General features: G+C 45.2%; 1 protein-coding gene across 1 annotated transcript in view; it reads left to right on the top strand.

The window, feature by feature from the left end:
• LOC102462555 (zona pellucida-binding protein 1-like) overlaps positions 1 to 12,157 on the top strand; it is a 56,419-nt gene extending 44,262 nt beyond the window's left edge. Inside the window, exons 8-10 of the mRNA XM_075921585.1 lie at positions 3,140 to 3,301; positions 6,093 to 6,165; positions 11,006 to 12,157. Of these exons, the coding sequence (XP_075777700.1) occupies positions 3,140 to 3,301; positions 6,093 to 6,165; positions 11,006 to 11,420 (650 nt within the window). The 3' untranslated portion in view covers positions 11,421 to 12,157. The remainder of the gene's footprint in view (positions 1 to 3,139; positions 3,302 to 6,092; positions 6,166 to 11,005) is intronic.
• Positions 12,158 to 14,741: the final 2,584 nt, after the last annotated feature.

Genomic DNA, 14,741 nt, shown 5'->3' with positions numbered 1-14,741 from the left:
CTGGAACTGGTGCATTCACCATGCAATAACACCTGTGGCATCTTACTTACCTGGCGCTACAAACGTGACAGCAGATTTCCTCAGCAGGCACTTAGCCCAGGAACATGAGTGGGAACTGCACAATGGAGTTCTCAGCCTTCTCTTTCACCGCTGGGGTACTCCCATAATAGATTTGTTCGCAACTCACCTCAACAAGAAATGCAGAAAGTATTGTTCCAGAGCGGGCATAGGTCCGGCCTCCCTCGGCGATGTCTTCTTGATCAGCTAGACCGGCCCTCTCCTGTATGAATTTCCACCAACCCCTCTGATTCCCAGAGTCATCCGGAAGGTGAAATCGGACAAGGCCCAAATCATCTTCAGAGCTCCAGCGTGGGCGCACCAACATTGGTTCCCCTTTCTTTGACACGTCGCCTCTGCCACCTTTTCCGCTCCCAGCCTCCCCAAACCTTCTCCATACACTGAACCTGACCGCACAGCTCCTCGCTAGCTAAACCCCATGGAAGACCTCTGCTCCTCACAAGTTAAAGATATCCTCATCCACAGTAGACAACAGATGACTAGAAACACTTACCTGTCAAAATGGCATCGTTTCGTGTCGTGGTGCACAGCTCACAATGAATGTCCGGAATCGACCCCACTTTCTGTCACTCTCAACTACTTACTTCACCTAAAGCAAATAAGATTGGCCCTATCATCACTTAAGTTCCACCCAGCAGCCATTTCAGCCTTCAGGCAACCTTTTGGGGACACCTCTCTGTTTGCGCACCCGATTATGAAAAGATTTTTCAAGGGCCTGATCAACCTACGGGCCCTTGAAGGGCCTCCTCAGGAGCCCACTCTCCCCCCAGAACTTGGATGTTGTGCTCGAAGCACTGACCAATCCGTCATTTAAACCACTGGCTATGGTGCCTCTCTGCTTATTAACCATGAAAGTACTTTTTCTCCTTGCGATTACTTTGGCACATAGAGTGAGCAAATTATCGGCTCTCATGGCGATCCTGCCATATACGATATTTAGTGAGGACAGCGAAATACTGCGTCTCCATCCTAAGTTCATACCCAAAGTGTCATCGAGTTTCCACATAAACGAACCGATCGTCCTCCCTTCCTTCTACTAGAAACCACGTACTTCTCCAAGGGAGGCAGCCCTCCATACTCTCGATGTTAGGAGAGCCCTAGCGTTCTACATAGACCGTACCAAGGACTTTAGGAGGACAATTAGATAGTTTCCCTGGCTCATAAATCAAAAGGGCAACAATTATCCTCCCAGCGTATGTCCAAGCTCATTATCAGTTGCATCACCGAGGCATATGCCTTGAGACATATTCCTCTCCTGATACAGCCCCGGGCCCATTCTACAATGGTGATGGCAGCCTCTATGGCATTCCTCAAGGGTGTCTCTTTTAAGGACATATGTAGAGCAGTGACTTGGTCCTCCCATGTCACTTTCGTTAAACATTATGCCATACATCAAGGCAGGCTCTCAGCGGCCATGGTGGCATCAGCGGTGCTCTCTTCAGCAGATAAATAGGACTCCGATAAGAATTTTTCCTTCCTTCCTGCTGTTGGGGCACTGCTGCACAGTCACCTTTGGTGGAGCACCCACGGGACTCCTCGAAGAAGAAAGCGAAGTTACTCACCTCCGGTGCAATAACTGTTGTTCTTCGAGATGGTCCCCATGGGTGCTCCACTACCCGCCCTCCTCCCCACTTCGGAGTCCGTTCTTGTTTATTATATCTTCTAGATTCTGAGGTGGACTCGAGGAACTGGTGGGAGCCAGACTGCGCGCGCGCTCAGAGTGGCGCGAATGCTGCGAGATGCCACTGCGCATGCACAGTCCGGTGGGGTACTGTTACACTAAAAGATCTCTGTTTCTGTGGTGCCGGGGCAAGCCCAGCACCTTCGGTGGAGCACCCACGGGGACCATCTCAACAAACGACAGTTACTGCACCGGAGGTGAGTAACTTCGCTTTCCAAACAATTTAATGTAATCACAAAATAGCTTTTGTATTTTGCTTAAGTAAGTCTCAGGTGCATGTCTGAAATATGTTTTCCATTAACTCTTGTACAAATAGAACTTCGCTCATGAAAATCAGAAAGGAATGGATATGAACATGACAAAAAGAAATGTGGCTTAATGTTTGCAGATATTTCCCTCAGCCTTTACCCAGCACATTCTCCAAGCGTTTTGTATCTTTCTCACTAATTTCTTCTTCACTTGAGGGATCTGAAAGGATTTTGTCATTTGGACTTGTCAATGGGTTTCAGTAGTTTTGAGGATGACATTGACAAGTACTTTAGGTTAAGATTGTCAAAACATATATTTGGGAATGCTCATCCTTGAAAGGTGACATGAAAAGGTGTGTGTGTGCATGTGCACATGTGTGGGGGGTATGTTTGTGAGGTTTTGCTACTTTATATTGTATACAGAAGTCTAGAAGTAAGTTTTGTCTTTTTTTTTTAAAAAGAGGAAATAGTCTTGCCTTCCATTTTCTCAAGAGCACGCTATTAATAACCAGTGATCTAGTATTATGATGACATTGTAATCTAACTGGGAGGGGAATGGATTTATATTCAGATCATTTAAAAATCAGTGGGTTTGTTTTTTGAAAATCCTATTAAACTTAACTCAAATAACTAAAAAAGTTTAAAGAAAAAGTGTTAACGATTTCACAGTCCTATGTCTTCAATTAAAGACAGAGTCATGTCCAATCTTCTCTCTTTCCCTCCTCACTCTCCCAGTTATTAAAAAAGAAAAATCCCTTTAAGTCTTGTTTCTACATCAAACTATGTGAAAAATTACCCTCTGAAGCTTTCAAACATGTTTTCTTTTGTTTGTTTGCTTTTACCTCTTTGGAAGTCTCCTTTAAGGTGAAAACCTTCCACGTCTGGCTTCAATCTGAGTAATTTCTTTCATCGTTCTAAATAAGTTAAATTTGAGCTTTAGGTGACTTATTTTACAGTTGCTGAAAATAAGCTTTAAATTTGCTTTAAAACCCCATGTCCACCAGGCCACTAGTCAGCAAAAGACAAAGTTTTTGTCTCCTTATGCAAGCCAAGACTTAAAATTCTTCAAATAAAACAACTGAATGTACGTTTATTAAAATCAAATTTTACTCCATTGTATTTTTTTAAATAGTAACATGCCCACCTGGTAGATTCAGTGCAAGATATGATACCACATGTATTCTCTGTGCATCTGGGTCCTATAATAAAAAGTATGGGCAGACTGCCTGCAAAAACTGTCCAAAAGAACAAACTACTGAGAGAAGAGGAGCCACAACTGAAAGAGAGTGTCATGGTAAGTCATTTTCTGTAAAGCACACTGGATTGACAATGATAAATGTGGCATCTAATTGCTAGTTCTTCTTCAAGTGATTGTTCATATTCGTTCCATGTAGGTGTGTGTGTGCTGCATGCACGCATCATCAGAAATATTTCCCTTACCACCATTGGGTCAGCAGGGGAACCCCCAGGAGTGGTATTTCTATATCTGCAAATATATACCCTTGCTGGCCCTCCACCCCCTCGTTCCTTCTTACTGCTCCTGGGGGTTGTTGGAAGGTAATCTACTCTTGCTTTGCAAGCACCTCTTAGCACTTCTCACCTGTTGTTCTGCAGTTTAGTTAGTGTTTTTCTGGTTAATTGTTCTTTTCTTCCGTAAATAGTTTGCTAAGTGTTAGTACAGGTTGCATCTCTCTAAACCCGGATTCTTTCATCCTGATGTTGCTGAACAAGAGAGCCTCAGGGGAGGAGAGCCAGCTGCTGAGAGCCCCACGCACAGCAAGACTGGTGATAGCGGGATGAGGGCCTCAGCAGCCCAGCAGTGATAGCGGAGCTGTGGTAGTGGGACAGAGGCAGCCCAGCAACCTGGCCTATGCATACCGGTCCAGCCATAGGACTGTGTTGTGGTAGCCTGAGAGGGGCTCTGTGCTGGACCAGCAGTGGGGACAGAGCCCAGCAGCCTCACTGGCTACAAGGCCAGGCAGAAGCATCCCAGCAGGGGAAGCCTGTCTGCTGCCACGGCAGTGGAGCCAGGGCCATGGCAACTCAGCTAGGGCCTCAGCAGGTTGGCAGCCTGATTGGGGCTGTGCGCCAGCCAGCAGCAGGGCCAGGGCTGCATGCTGCCATGCGGGCAGTGGGGCTGGAGTAGCAGCTGTGGCAGTGGGGTCAAGGCAGCTGTGTTGCCCAGCTGGCAGCGGGACCTAGGGAGCCAGCAGAGGGGAGGGGTGGCAGGTGCCAGACGAGTGAAGTTCAACATGTAAACTGATTTTGGCGCAGGGGCTCCCTTTGCATCCCCAGCATGTGTGGCGGGGCATGGCAGGGCCCCAGGGCTTCAAACGCTGTGTGAAGTGCCAAAAGCCCATGAAGCTTGTCTCAAGTGCCTCAGGGAAACCCATCAGTCCAAGTACTGCAAGATCTGCAGGTCTTTTCAAAACATGTACTAAGTGGGAAAGGAAGTTCTGGCTTGAAGATCCTCCTATTGGAGGTGGCACTTCACCTGGCACTAGCATTGGGCAGGCACCAGCAACACAGAACGCTGTGGTAACCTCAACACTGGTCACAATCCCCGGTGCCTCAAGGGGCATGTCTCTGTTGAGGCACGTGCCAGCAGTGTGCCCTCAGGCGAGGCATGTGGCACTGGTGGGTTTGGCACCCGGACCTTCGAGGTCAGGTCAGCACCAGTCCAGCCCACAGCAGGATCCTAGTCCTGTGGAGGACTTTCTGGAGCCCTCAATGCCAGATACCTTCAAGGCTGTGAGAGACCTTATTGCTTTGTCTCCGGCCTTGGCATCAGGATTGGTGAAGAAGCACAACTCTAGGTGGCACCGTGCCACAGTCATGGTACTGGGCACCTCAGCACTGGCTTCGAGGCACCACTGCATGATTTTATTTGAACAGGACCAAGCCCTTTCGTAAGTCTCCACAGTTGTTCGTGGCAATCGCTGAGAGGCTAAACGGTCAATCAGCTCGTCTCCACTAAGAGGATTTCCTCTTGGATAACATCCTGCATCAAGGAGTGCTATGGTCTCACCAAGGTACCAGCCCCTCCTCTAATGGCCCATTCCACTAGGGTACAGGCCTCCTTTGTGGCTCAGGTCCCCATCCTGTAAGTCTGCCATATAGTTTTTGGTCCACACCTTTGCCAGCTATTATGTGTTGGCTCATCAGGCTAGGGAGGACACATGGAATAGACATGAGCAATCAGTCGGCGAAGAAAAGACAGTTACTTACCTTTCAGAACTGTTGTTCTTTGAGATGTGTTGCTCATGTTCATTCCAAATCCCACCCATCTCCCCTTTTTCAGAGTAGTCCAGTAAAAAGGAGCTGAGGGGGTGGAGGGCCAGCAGGGGTATATATTAATCGATACAGTGGCACAACTGCAGGGGGGCTCCCCTGCTGGACCAATGGGTACTGCTAAGGGAAGAACTTCGGATGACTCATGCTCTCAGTGCACGCACACCTACATGGAATGGACACGAGCAACATATCTTGAAGGACAACAGTTACGAAAGGTAATCTTTTTCTTTATTATTCTTATCAAATTTATGTTTTCTGTCATGAGCTAACCAGCTACTTAGAAGTCTCCCCTACCATACTTAATTCAATGGCCTCATCTATTATCATGCAGAAGACTTGAGACCACCCATATACCAACCCGTCCACCCAAATCTTCTCTTGCCCTGTGCCTTGTCTGATCATTTACACTAAGGCAAGTGAGTGCAGAGAGGGCGTAACATTTTCCAGAATCGGAATGGTAACAATTTACCCAAGGGTCCAGGACAATGCAAGAGAGAAAGTTAAGACCCATGTTTTTTCATTACCTGGCCAATGTATTTTCATTAGCAGGCAGAAAAGTACTACATAAGATTGAAACTCTATGGCTAGTTGCTGAAATGCTTCCAAATTAACCTGTATGATGATTTCTTTTGGGCTCCTTGAATTTCGGTCTTATCCTTCTGGCTCTCCTTTCAAACTGAATGGTGTAACTTATATCCATCCATATGCTACAGTTAAACAAGAGGAAGCAAGATAAATATGTGACATGCTCTTTTTTTTATTGGTTTTGTTTTTGTATTCATCTTTTTCAGGAACTCTGCAAATCTGGATTGTTTTCTTAATTTCCTGCTTAGGAACAAGTCTTATCCTAGTTACATCTTGGGTGTAAGAATCTTTTTTGCATTGGATCTATTTCTATAATGCTTTAAGATTGTTTGTCAGACATGACCCCCGTACAGCCCTTCACTTATTGGAACAGAAGGGCAGATATGATAGTAGAGCTGAGCTTGGGGTACAAATAAGGAGAATTGTGGACACTGTGATAGTGGGGCCCACGTGCACAGCTTACTAGGAGCCAGAGGTCCCTATCATATCATGATGCACATTTCCAAACATTTTATATAAAACATAGAGATCCATATTTAATTAGTACCAGTATTTTCTTTGATGTATTAGTCTTGATGCTGGTTACTGGCTTCAGTGGGTGTTAGATCAGACCCATAATGATTAAACGTCACCAAAAATCTTGCTTATGCTGAGGGAGGCTGCATTTAGCCCTCAGGCTGCACTGGATGTCCCTAGTTAGATATTAACTTGTTTCTAATATTTATTTCATTATATGAAATAAGTTCTCTGCTGCCACAGTGCAGGGCAGTAACCTGCTTCATGCACAATGAAGAATTTCTTGATCATTTTCAGTTACTAGTTGCTTTCATTCACTACAAAAGGACAATGAATCTTTCCTGTGCAATTCAGTGGCTCACCAAATTGTCATTGCTGGAAGTACCAGGCCTAAGTCCCACCCTTCTACTTAGGCTGCCAGAAGAGTTTGTCCATTGTTGTAGCAACCCATTGGCAGCCACTATTAGCATTACGACAATAACAATTGTTACAAACTGTAGGCCAGTTATTTTAATTTATCAGACTAACAGGCAGGGTAGGTTGAATGAGGAGAGAAGCTACTAAGAGGAAAAAAATTATCAGGTGATTTTCTCATTCTGTTGCTATTTCTCTCCTCATTCATTACTAATGGGAAGTAATGAGCAGAGCTTCACAAAAGTGGAGTGTGTCAGGTGGGAAGGCCAAAGCAGAATTTTAACAGAAGGTTAATAGGTAAGATTTTACAGAAGGATAATAGGTAGAAATAGATTTTCCCCTGTATAAAGCAAAAGCTTTGTAATGCAAGGAATTAATTCAGACTCAGCTCCATGGCACCTCTTCTCAGATGAATACCATCCCAATGTGCAAATCTTCCTCAGCTGTGGCTCAGACACTCTGTTCCCACAATGCCAGTAGGGACTTTTCCTTTCCTGAATGATGTCCTGGACACCAGATGGTATAGAATTTTAACATGTTGCCTGCTGCAACTCACAGGCATTGGAATTTTTGAATAGGATACAACTGTCATGTGCTTGATGTATATTGATAGAGCTGTAGGAATGCCCATTTATGCCCCACCTTCTAAAGCACTTTGAAGATTGGAACAAAATTATCAGAGAACTATTTCTCATAAATTATGAAAAGAAAGAGTCTTGGGCAGCAAGGTTTCTGGCATCATATCCCTTTCTTCACAACAGCACAGTATGGCTTTTGTTTAGATAGAGGAACTAATTTCAATACCTGCTTTAGAGAGGTAATGGTAACTGGAAAGACAGGCCACAAGCTTGTCTACTATTTGATTAATTTTGACACCTAGAAATATTTACATAGGGACTCCATATGCCTGCTTAGAAAACATTTCTAGGACTGATACCTACTTTTTTTTTTCATGCTTAGCAGTAGGACTTTGACAACCATCAAGCAGCTAAGAGCTCCAGAATGTTGTGATGCTATCAGTATCATCATTATTACTATTATTCCATAACTGCCCAATGCTAAGTTGTTTCCAGCTTACCACTAACCTGATCTGATATAGCTATTCTTGTATTTTGTTCTCTCACACACACTAGCAGTTGAAATGAACTAAAAGGAGGTGTGTGCTGAGATTTTGGAAAATTGTACAGCACAAGGTGTGAGCTGAATGCTCTGCTTTTCTGTGAGGGATCATAACCCACGTTGTTTGGTCTTCCAGATTGTCTGCCCACTCTGTAAGGCATGCTTCAGTAGTTTGCATATAAATGAAAATTGAATTGGATTTATGTATATAGATGTCCACAAATGGAAATTCAAACATGATCTGGGAATGCTTGATTTTGCATTGCAGCTGTTCTGCAAGACATTTTGTGAAATCCCATTCTGAGGATGAAAGAAAGCTATGTGTAGCACCAGCACATCCAATTGCTGGAGACAATTGACTGTGGCTGACCACTACCAAAAAATCATGTGTGCAATGAAAATTTGGATCTTTGTAAATCTTTACCATGGTGGTAAAACTGTGGTCAGATGTGGGCCCATTTTAAACTCTACGGAACAATTTTTTCTGCTGGGCTCAAGCTAGTTTTGATTTAAACAACTGTTGGGTTAAAATACCAGCAGCAAGTTCTGAGTAGCTCTGTTTCTCTAGACAGGACACTGATTGGGTAGAGATGTGGAACTGATAATTACTGTGACTACTACCAGCCATTTCTTAGGAGGGTAGGTGCTGAGAGTAGCTCAAAGTCTTGTATAGGTATTGTAAGAGCTAAAAACAAAATGAGCATTTTTGTATGGTCATGTTGAGGATTTTATCAGTTTAGAAAAAAATAAAATAAGATTCCCTGAGAGCTTTTGTTTCACATTTTTCTCTCTCATAGGAGAGGAGTCCTTTCTTCAGCACCTCTTGTACTGGTTGTGACCAAAGGAGTATTTCTGTGCTTGCTCTTATAGTGAGGACTCAGGCTTCTCTGCATACTCAACCACTGATTTCTCTGTTTCCCAATTCTCACAGCTGTGAATTTGGATGTACAGGGTCTGTTTGGGGAGACTCATATGTGTAAAGGGCTCTGCCCTTCTTGTGGTCTCTCTGCCCAGCTGTCTGCGGGAGAGGAAGTGTCCAGTATGTGGCCTGGACCCAGGCTCCTTATCCCGTTGTGGCTGCTGGGGGCTCAGGGAGGGGGAAACCCAGGCCTGCCCACTCCTCTGGGTCCCAGCCCAGGTACCCTGTAAGTAGCAGTTACCTGCTGAGTCTCAGAGGTCGGTTGTTATCATGTTCCCTGGGCCACTTCCCTGGGAAGCTGCTCTGTCCAGCCATTTCTCTTGGGCCTTGTGGTCAAGTCCTTCTTCTCCAGGGTTCTGCAAACTGTTGCTGTTGGCTTAATGGCTAGTCTTTAGCCGCTGGACCTGGTTCTGACCAGGCGTGAAGTCCAGCTCCCACTCGGAGCTGTCCCGAGTGTTACTGTTCTCCCAGTCAGCCTTTAGGTCTGCCTGGGTCGAGCTCCAGCAAGGAACTGGCAGGCTCCGTGTTTAGGCATTTTATTTTGAACCAAAAGCCCCTATTCTCATTGTACGATGTTCTTACAAAGGAGGGTATAGGAAATCTTTGTCTCATTATTGCTTGAAGGGAAGGTATTTACTATTAATAATGAGCTCTGTGTGAGCCACTGGCTTTCCATCTGGGAGGAACCATGTGAATTTTTTCTGTTGTGATGGTAGGTATATAACTGTGCTTCCTTTGATTGTTTACAGGAAGGCATAGCACACTATTCATCCTGGTCTTGGAATGACCCAACCAAGGACAATAGTCCCTTAGATCAGAGGTTCTCAAACAGAGGTCCCAAGCCCACTATGGGGGGCGGGGGGGGGGGGAGTAAGCAGGTTTCAGGAAGTGTGTCAAGCAGGATCACTGTTAGATTTGGGGCTGAAGGCAGAAAATTGAAGCCCCACTGCATGGAGCTGACACCTAAGGCCTTGAACCCTACCATCCAGAAATGAAGCCAAAGCTTGGGCAAAACAGCTTTGCAAAGGCCTTGTGACAGAGCCTCAGGCAACATGTCCTGCTTGCTACCCACTAATGCCGGCCTTGGAAAAGGTGGACAGTGGAGTTTTTTTCAAGCATATTGGAGTGACCTCAGAAAGACAGATTGAGATCCCCTGCTCAGATGGCCCTGATAACCTGACATCAAGCTACTGCAGCCTGGCTGGTGCCCAAGGAACTTCTCTAGGAGTGACCTAGTACCACTCAGAGCTTTACTTAGTAACTCAAGGGACTCGAACATGAGAAGGGATTTTTCACTTGTGCCTCTATAGTTCGACTATGGTGCTGCTGCTGCATGAGAATAATCCTCAGGTGACTCAGCTTCTTATCCTTTCATATGATGTCAGCCTCTGGAGAGGAGGAAGGATAGAGAGAGATCCCTTCCTTCTCCCTCTTTCATCTCTTAGCACCTATCTCTGGAAGGGCCACCAGGTTGCCCAGGAGGAACAGGCTTCTCCCATACCCAGACTTTCTGCATTGTGAGAGCTTCTGGGAGGAGAAAAGCCCCAGCAAATAACAAAAATGGGTTTCACCCTGATTTTTACCCTCTGTGCTCTAAGCAGGCTGTGCAGGGTTCTCCCCTGCCTGGGAATCCTCATGTTCAATCCTTCCTATGGTGGAATTGCAGGTTTGTGCAGGAGATTTGGTAGAGTCCGAGCACACTAGTCTGGCTCAAAGCACGTACTGTATCAAAGTGTAGGTGGGGAGCTTGCAGCAATATAGTAGAGGAAGCCTACAAGACAGGTGCTGTGCCCAGAGCCTTAATATTCCAATGATTCCTCACCTCAGAAGAGGGAGAGCGGAGCTACAAGTTAAAATTAAGTCACTTCTGCGCAAAAATGAATACAAATTAGTTATAAGACAAACTGGTCAGTAGAAACTGAACCAACTACCAATCTGTTCCACTGCCAGAGGCATAATTTCTGGTGATCGGAGCTGAAGGGCAGGGTTTACTCCTGGTGCCTCCAGCAACACCACTGAATCACCTCCAGATTCTACAGGTGAAAGATTACCCAGTTGTTATGAATAAACAGGCTGTGCAGCAGCAATTTGTCTTGCTATTTACACTGTGGACATTACTGCCTGACTAAACATTTTTTTTTAAATCTCCAGAATAATACATAAATGCTGTAGAAGAACATTAGCAGCCCGGTATATAGAGGAAGCAGAATCTGAACTTAAAACCAGACTGAAAACCTTTGCCAATATTGCAAGTGATGCTGAGATTGAAAAGCAAAGAAGTAAACTAAAAAACCCAGACAGATATCAGAGAAAGAATCTACCAAAATATAAAGTTGGGTTTATAGAGGAAGAGTCTGTGGGATTATTAAGCAATGATGGCATAACAGAGGCATCAACACCTGTTGGCTCAAATCCATCTCCTGACCGTACATGGCCTAGTGAAGTGGAAACAAGCTTTGAGGAAGACAAATCACAGGATACTTTGGGAGAAGAAATCCACTGTGTTTCAAAAGGACTGGCTTCTAATCAGCAGAAGTTTAACACAATGAATCTCAAACTGCCTTAACTTCTCCATGCGATATATGGTGAATTATAAAGCATAGTTCTGATCATCTGTTGCAAAATGTGAGGTTAAGGATCCTTCCTTATAAAAAAATGTTCATATCCATAGGGCTATTGCATTACCCTAAAAAGATTTCATGTTTTTTTTTAAATCTACAATAAGGTATATACTTTATAGTGGTGTGTTCTGGCACCTGAAAACTTTATTTGAAAAGCAAAAGCTCTTTAAAAAAACAGCATCCTCCTTCAGGCAGACAATTATCCTTAAAAATGTGTATTACTTACCAATTTTAGATGCACTGTTCTGCTGAAGCATACTGTACCTTCTCTTCTTTTTGGAAACATTAAATACTTTCTGTAGATGTAGAATAAAATATTTTGTTTGGTCATCTGCAAACTATTCAGCAGTTTGATAATGGGTTCCAAGCTAATTAATGTATTACTTTCTAAGAACTCTACAGAGCCAAAATAGAAGCTAAATATTAATTAATTTGATATTATGCTACAATACTGTCGTTACATTTTTCATAAGCTAAATACAAACTACATAAAACTAAGTGTATAGCATTTTAATATGTTACATACTTTGCAATGTGTATTATGCTCAGAAGAAATTTAGAGAAACTTAAAACTCATGTTATGCTTGTTCAAAACTAAAGTTCATGTGATCAAAAATGGTATTGGGACTTTAGCTAGTAACAAATCCACTGGGAGGTCTCAGTATTATGAACGTGGGAAATGTTTTACTCTGTTAAATGATATAATAAAAACAAGAATTTTAACACTAAATTATGGACATCCTATCAGATAATTCTTAGTACTCATTTAATTTGTTCCACAGTTAAAATCAGTTTTTAATCCATGGAAAAGCAAAGTTACTCACCTTAGTGCAGTAACTGTCGTTCTTCAAGATGGTGTCCCCATGGGTGCTCCACTATGGGTGCTGGGCTTGCCCCAGCGCCGCAGAACAGAGATTTGTTAGAAGCACTATTCGGCTGAACCGCGCATGCGCTGCTGTGCTTGCGGCATTTGCACTCTTTTCCTGTGCGTCGTCCAGCTACCTGCCAGTTCCTCGAGATCGCCTCGGAGTCTGTAAGACACAAGAAAAAAAAGCGGACTCTGAAGCGGGGAGGAGGGCGGGTAGTGGAGCACCTGCAGGGACACCATCTCGAAGAACGACAGTTACTGCACCAAGGTGAGTAACTTCACTTTCTTCTTCAAGGATGTCCCCGCGGGTGCTCCACTGTGGGTGACTGCATAGCAGTAGTTGCCAGAACGGAAGGAGGGAAGTACGGAATCCCTATCTATTTGCTGTGGAGAGCACCGCAGTTGCTACCACCCCATCCAAATGGATGCCCAAAGATAAAGAATAATGTCTAGCACAAGTCTCGTGAGAGGACCAAGTGGCCGTCCTGCAAATGTCTTAAAGGGAAACCCCTTTAAGGAAGGCCGTCGATGCAGCCATGGCTCTGGTGGAATGGGCACGAGGGTGGAATGGGAGAAGTATACATTTAGCTGCATAGGCTTCTGTTATGCAGAAGGTTATTAGGTTAGAGATCATTTGGGAGGATATTGGTTGCCCTTTTGACCTACGTGCCAAGGAGATGAACAAACGGTCAGTGAGTCTGAAGGGTCTGGTCTGGTCGATATAGCAGGCCAGGGCCCTCCGCGCATCTAGGGAATGGAGGGCTACTTCCTGTGGTGAGGAATGGGGTTTTGGGTAGAACACTGAAAGAACTATTGGCTCATTGACGTGGAAATGGGATGCAATCTTTGGAACGAATTTCGGGTGTAGTCTTAGTATTGTGTACAGTGGTGTGGCCATCATGGCCGAAAGCTCTCCTACTCTGCATGCTTATGTTACGGCAAGTAGGAAAAGCGTTTTTACCATTAGAAGGTGTAATGATGCGGTGGCCAATGGCTCAAACGGTGGCCCCATTAGGGCCTCAAGAACCACGTCAAGTTCCATATTGGTGAGACTGGATCTCATGGGGGACTCATTAGTGAGGCCCTTGAGGAATCTCTTTGTGGTGGGTTGAGTGAAGATGGAAGCTTGGTCCACCAGTGATGTAAAGGCTGAAATCGCCACCAGGTGCACCCAGAGAGATGCTAACGCAAGACCAGTCTCTTTTAGGTGCATTAGACAGTCCAGCACAGAGGGAGAGGAGCCACTCCAGGGCGATGATGTTTAATAGCACACCAGGAAGTGAACCTGCGCCACTTGTGAAGTATTCCTCGTAGTTTGCCATCTACTACGTATAAGAACGTGTTTAACTGGTGCCGAACACTGAGATTCAGATGGGTTCAGCCAGTTAGGAACCATGCTGTGACGCTCAAAGTGTGAATCTGGGGATGCCTCAGCTGTTCCCGGTTCTGAGTGAGGAGGTTCGGGAGGAGTGGGAGGTGGATGGGTAGACGTGAGGACAGGCGAGCCAATGAAGAAAGGGGAGCCAATGTTGGCGTGGCCAATCTGGCTCTAAGAGGATGCGTCGTGCCCCATGTGTCCTCACTTTCTGAAGGAGTCTCAGAATCAGAGGAATGGGGGGAAGGCATAGAGGAGGGGTCCATGCCAACTGATGAGAAAGGCATCTCCTAGGGAGGCCGGGCCAAGACCTGCTCTGGAGCAGTACTTGTGACACTTCGCGTTGCTGAAGCTTGCGAAGAGATCTATCCAAGGGGTACCCCCGCGTCAGAAAAGCATGTGCAGGACTCCATCATGCAGTTCCCACTCATGCTTCATGTCGAAGTGCCTGCTGAGGAAGTCTGCAGTCACGTTGGTGGTGCCAGGTAAGTAAGATGCCGTAGGTGTTATTCCGTGGTGAATGCACCAATTCCAGAAGCGGATAGCTTCCGTGCACAGGGAACGGGAGTGAGCTCCGCCCTGGCGGTTCACGTAATACTTGGCCGTAATGTTGTCTGTGAATATTCTCACCATGGTGTTCTGAATGTGTTTGCGAAAACATTTGTAGGCATTGAAAATTGCACGTAGTGCTAAGAGGTTTATGTGTAGATGCGCCTCCAGTGGCAACCATTGGTCCTGTGTTGAAAGGGGCCCCATGTAGGCTCCCCATCCTAGTAAGGAAGCCTCTGTTGTAATGTGTTGACGGGGCTGCTATTGATGAAAAGGAACCCCAGATAACAGATTTTCACGGTTGGTCCATCATAGGAGCAATCGTGTAATGGAAAGTGGAGGCGCTATTGGTCTGTGGAGGTCACGTCTGGTGTGGTTGTAAACCAGTGTTAGCTAGTATTGAAGGGTGCAGAAGTGCAGAGCCTGGAATATCGGACCACGTATGTTGTAGCGGCCAGAGGGCCGACTTATCCA

This window comes from Pelodiscus sinensis, chromosome 2 (genome assembly GCF_049634645.1).
Source record: "Pelodiscus sinensis isolate JC-2024 chromosome 2, ASM4963464v1, whole genome shotgun sequence".
In the NCBI taxonomy this organism is placed as follows: Eukaryota; Metazoa; Chordata; order Testudines; family Trionychidae; genus Pelodiscus; species Pelodiscus sinensis.
The sequence above is the reverse complement of the archived record's forward strand: the minus strand, read 5'-3'. Positions and strand labels throughout refer to the sequence as shown.